Raw genomic sequence first — 6015 nt, forward strand, 5'->3', positions numbered from 1 at the left:
TTGACTGTCACCAAAAAAAAAAAAAAAAAAGACTTGCTGTAGTTTGCAGAATAACCCCAGAAGTGAACAAGTCATAAAGAAGGACGTTAGTGGTGGGCTTCTCAACTACATCACAATCAGAATACTGTATTTAACACCATAGACAGTTCAGTAAAATTACAGAAAGCCAAAAGGGGCCAAATCATTTCCATTATTTAGTCTGAAAGTGCTATGAAATGTTTACTCTTATTGTTGCCCATATTTTATTAAGGCTTTAATCAACTTCTGTAAGAAAATGTGTTTTAGATATGTATATATGGACCCATATACTGTATCCAGTGGTATTTAAAGGTTTTCCTTTATAAAGCATTGGTTAATCGGATCAGAAATTTTAGTTAAATATATCATTCATACTAAAAAATACTAAAAAACAGAGGTACGATATAAGTACTTTCTTGTACTCAAAGGTACACTTTTCATAATTGTACCCTCAAAGGTATAATATTGGTCTTTACAGCATCAAATGTGTTGCCTCTGAAGTACAAAGTCTTTCCTAACAGCAATAAGTACAGACTTGTACCATTTAACCAGACAAAAGGTACATGTGGTATTCTGTACAACTGTACTAATAAACTATATATATTTTAATTGTACATTTTTCAGTTGAAAGACAGACTATATTGGATCATCAGGTTCTTGACACATATTCAGTAAATTTTAAAGTTTATAATCTTTACTCGTACAAAAAACATGGACAAAAAAGACTTTTACTGAAAGGTACTCTATTGTACATCAATACTACTCTTTTAAATACAAATCTGTACTTATTTTTCTTAGTGTGATAACAGATGAACACAGTGATACTTGAGAAGTGAAATACAGTTTATAGGGTTTACAGAAAGCAGGCAATAATTCTTTAAACAAAACAAGGGAGGTGCATACATTTGGGCAACCTTGTATTTATTTTAACTTAAATACATTTAGTTCTAATTATTAAAACACAATTTTTTTTTGTAAGCTCATTGACCCTTGACCTACATACACCGTGGAATCTAATTTTGAGAAAGGGTTAAGGTGGCCAATTGCAAGTTTTTCACCTTTTATTAAAGAAAATCATAAAAAAAAAATTAAGGGTGCCCAAACTTTTTCATACCACTTTATCTACAACACAAGTGTAGACATTTTATTTAATATAAACAAAGAACTGACCCCCACATGTTAGGAGTTTTGAGTGTACCCTAAAATAGTGATAAATTGTGGTGAAATCCATTTATTATTTCTGAACAATGGAAAGGAGAAAAACTTTAGCAGCAGTTTTTAGACTTTTAAACTAGTTGGAGACCCTCTGTGTAGATGGTAAATGTCACTGCGGCCCAAACCACCCCCACCCTATACCCAAGGTAAAAAGCAAAAAGCTGCAAAAACGGCTTTGCAACAGCTCTCTGTTCTCAGATTTTCTATTAGGTACCATTTTTAAAATGGTCGTACTAACTGAAAATCATATGAAATAGAAATACAACCTTTAATATTTTTCTGTGTCCATCCAAGTTGCATGGGTCATGGCCCCCAGTTTGTGAACCGCGGGTCTACAGCAAAATTAGAGACATTTTAGTATTTTATTTTACCTATTTTATAAGTATGTAGAACTTTTAAAAAAGCATTTAAGCATTTTCCTCATACAATTAAACAATTAAATATATAAAAATAAGAAATGAAATATTCATACTGTAAATGTATCTATCTTACTGGCTTGTTGAATTAAAGTAACCAAGCTGAACTGCTTGATTTTTTGCTCCAGGAGCGGCATTAAGTTATCCAAAGCAGTGTGTAAGACTGGTGGAGGAGAACATGCCAAAATGCATGAAAACTGTGATTAAAAAACAGAATAATAACTATTATAATTTAATAACAAGTAATTATGAATAATAACTTGTTTCCTTTGCATTATTTGATGTCTGAAAGCTCTGCATCTTTTTTGTTATTTCAGCCATTTCTCATTTTCTGCAAATAATATATGTTATAGAATAAAATGACAATGTTCATTTTACTCGAACATGTACCTACAAATAGCAAAATCAGAGAAACTGATTCAGAAACGGAATTGGTCTCTTAATTTTTTTCAAGAGCTGTATATATTGAGCCGTCTACATCTAAAACTATAGACATTTTATTGCTATAAAACAAAAAATAAATTTTTAAAGCTTCAAATGTATTCATGTAAAATCAAATCAAATAAAAAATACTGGTATATCTGAGAAAAGAATATTATTTTGCATTTAAATTCACATGAATCGACTTCTCTGCCACAAATATATTTCAGGAACATACTTTTTCAAAGTTTTATGGTCAAAACCTTCTATCTGAAACAGGGTCTAATGGATCAGGTGTGATGTATTATTAAATGGAAAGCAATACGTATTTTTGAGAGGCAGCTTTTACAGGCATTCAAAGCCGTATGGATGTCTGATAAACTGTGGATTACATACTGTCAAACCACTCAATCAACAATCTGACAACATCTGAAGAATAATGATTGAGGAGAAGCTCTCAGATCAGACATGGGCAAAAGATCTGTGAGGGTTTTTAAAGTTGGAGAGACCTGAGAGAGTAAAAGACAGGTTTCTGCTGACAGGTGGATAACATTACCGTATATTTGTCAGCTGCGCACTGGGAGGAATACGTTTTATAGTGCGCACAAGAACCCCATGGCACAGGCTGACACACACACACACACATGCAGATAGCAAGAGAGAGATTGATTCAGCTTTTTTTTTTATACAGGTTACTGATACATCAACCCTAAAACAATAAAACTCTACTGCTTGCATTGCATAGACTGAACAACAAGAGCCCTAAAAACAACAGCAACCAGCTAAATAATAGGCTTGAATGCAATTCACTTAAATATTATTAAATATATGCTTCAATTTTATGGGTTTTGTTTGGTGGCCATTGCTGTTAGCCATTTCTTTTACATGTTTTACCATAGATTGCATATACGGTCGTTAAGTTTTATTTCTCATGTATATTAACTGAAGTTCATGATAGAAACTTTGAATTTAATATTTTTGAGTGTTGTTTCAAATTTTAAGTGTCTAAATATTTCTGCTGTTTATTAAATCTAAAATCCCTTGGTTTGTTCAGGATTCACTGTACATGATCAGTGCCCAATCTCAATCCCAGCAGCAATATAAAAAATGATGGCATTATTTGACTTGTTCGCAAAACTACAACGTGCTAAATTAAAACTCCAGATTATTAAACATGCTAGCAATATTAATGTACTGTTTTATTTTCATTTTTGACTTTCTAAACTTGGCTTTCCTTTGGCTTTAATCAGACTTTCCAACTGCATAAACTCTTCAAGTTTGTTCAAGAACTTTAAATGAGTAGATCAGGTTCACCTAAGAGTCATCTGAATATTTTCAGATAATTTAATGCAGTAATCATAGTTAATATTAAAAACTGCCAAAATTCAGTATTATCATTTTTTATTGGTCAGCTTTTTAAATGTCTAATCCTTTCTGCTGTTTATTAAATATGCAATCCCACACTTGTTTCGGGTGCACTGTACATGCAAAACATACTATATCTGTAACAATGAATTTGTCAACTGTTAAACATGGTGTAGTGTGTTTTGTGTTCTCTCTCTGTCTACTGATGTACAGTTGTAACCCCGCGGGATTCTGGAAGCTCTGATCATCTGGACTAACAGTGACTGTGTTACAGCAGGGGAGGGGGCAGTCCTCCAGCCAGGCTCAGCCCTCACTGCGTGCGTGTCTCACTCTCGGCCAAGTTGAGAGCTCCGGCTCAAAGCCCGGTGCGCGTGTGCGCCGCATTCCGCGCGGTCTCGCGGCGGCGGCGAGGTAGCGGAGAGGAGGAGTGTGTGTGTGCGCGTGTCTATGCGCGCGTGTGGCGTGTATGTATGAGAGGGTGGGTGGACCTTTCCTCGCGCTGATCGCAGCAGCACAGCTCGGAGACGCGCCTTACCGCGTAGGGGAGTGGATGGCGGCAGAGGGTCATGAAGGTAATCACTGCCTTTGAGCGGGGTTCCGGGGGCTCTCACCACGCACGGCGCGCGCCCTGCCCATCAATAATTCATCGCGAGCAGCAGCAGCAGCAGCATCAGCGGCAGCGGCGGCGGAGGAGCGGGAGGGCGCAGCGCGCAGCGGCTCCCGAGCTCGTGGCTTTGAAGAGCGCTCGCCGGCTCTCCGCCATGCCCCGCTCGGCCGGCGCTTCGAGACGGGCTCACGAGGAGGACGAGGGAGGATGAAGGAGGGAGCGGCACGGGGCGAGGCAGAGGCAGCGGAAGAGGCAGAGGCAGCGGGCTATAATGAAGTGGGGCGGCCGCGGGGTGTGCGCCGTGGTGGTCTCCGGCGCCCTGCTCTTCGCGTGCGCCGCCAGCGCCGCGACCGTGGGCTTCAAGTGCGTGGCGCTGGGCGCACGCGTGCGGGCGCGCTTCCACCTGGCCACGGCGGCCGGCGCCTTCTACTCGGGCATTCTGCTGGCGATGGGCCAGGCGCTGCTGTGCGCGGCGCTGCTGTGCTGCGGCCGGCGCGGCGGTGGAGGCGGCGGCGGCGGCGTCACGTGCGGGAAATTCTTCCTCCTGGGCCTGCTGGTGTTCGTGCTCGGCGTGCTCACGGCCTTCTCGGGCGCAGTGGTGGACGGCGACGCCGTGGCGCTAGTGGAGCGCAAGCACGCGCGCTACTGCGCGGACGCGAGCGAAGCGGAGGCGGAGGTGCGCGACGCCTGCGACGCGCTCCGGGACTACCAGCGCGCGCTGCTCGCCTCCGCCATCCTCAACGCGCTCGAGTGCGTCCTCGGCTTGCTCAACCTGCTGCTTGTTAAGCGCTGCCAGAACGCGCGCTTCTACCGGCGGCAGCGGCGGAGGGAGAGATTACGGGGGTGCGCGCACAGCGGCAGCAGCGGGATCGGTGGCGGCACCGCCGTGGGAAACCTCATGGTGCTCAGCGCGGACGAGCGGGACCTGGCCGCGGCGCCCTCGCCGACCTTCCGCACCTACATCAACCCGATTCTGTGCCGCGGGGGGCCGGACGAGGGCACGACGGCAGAAGTGCACCGGGGTGGACACCCGTCCAGCGAACTTCCAGGCTACTCACCCAGCGACCCGGAGCTCAACCACTCCTACCCGTTTTCTTACCCACTGCCCAACGAGTCCCCCCCGGCCTACGAGGACATATTTCCCAGGGAGGCCCGGGAGCAGAGAGCGCGGACCCACACATAGCGCTGGGACACTTTATTTATTAGTTATCTCCAACGTGTGTGTGTGCGCGCGCGCGTGCGTGCGGTGACGATCAAAAAATCAAAAACAAAAAAACTCAACACATCCAAAAAAACACCCAAAAGCCATCAGCCACTATCTCTCTCTCTTTTCCTCTTTTTCTCTGATGGCTTATTAAAGCTGGCTGATTGGTTCATGTAGGCTGTTATTGCACTTTTTTCCTCTTGCCTCTTGGATGTTGGCAAACGTGATTGTGATTAAACACAATGAACTGGCCTTTCCAAACCAGACTGACGTGGTAAGACAGATATACAGATGATATATAAACAGTACATACTGAAGAACATATAAAGAGGTTATTTCACAATTTGATTTTTTGGACCATGATTTTGGAATGATTGCTTGGAAGGTTGATCTATTGGTTGGTTGGTTGATTGGTTGGTTGACTGTACTCAATCATCTTATGCTCATGTAGTTTGTTGATGTCATTCCCTTGTTTTCCTTCATTATGCCTACGTTTAGCTCATGAATAAAAAGAAAAACGTTGATTTACGCCTCCTTGCTGTAGATATTTAATCCGAATTAGCCTGCGTGCCTGGATTAGAAGCTTCCAAATCTAACTGTGAAGCACATGGACTTGTGGGGTGACTAGACTTGAGAGTAAGTAGCTGATATAGACTATATACTGCTATTGTAAATCTGGATGAGGGAGGCTGTTGAATGTCTAAAGCTGGGTATGAGTTAAAGTTGAGTTGCCATTACAACTGAAAACTTGACATAAACCTGTACGAAGG

At 42.8% G+C, this 6015-nt stretch overlaps 1 protein-coding gene across 1 annotated transcript; it reads left to right on the top strand.

Moving 5' to 3' along the window:
- Window positions 1-3575: 3575 nt before the first annotated feature.
- Window positions 3576-5769, top strand: LOC125804810 (transmembrane protein 271-like). The gene has a single exon (XM_049484393.1). It carries the CDS (start codon window positions 4313-4315, stop codon window positions 5222-5224), a length of 912 nt encoding a protein of 303 aa, XP_049340350.1. The 5' UTR covers window positions 3576-4312; the 3' UTR covers window positions 5225-5769.
- Window positions 5770-6015: the final 246 nt, after the last annotated feature.

Source organism: Astyanax mexicanus, chromosome 10 (genome assembly GCF_023375975.1).
Source record: "Astyanax mexicanus isolate ESR-SI-001 chromosome 10, AstMex3_surface, whole genome shotgun sequence".
NCBI lineage: Eukaryota > Metazoa > Chordata > Actinopteri > Characiformes > Acestrorhamphidae > Astyanax > Astyanax mexicanus.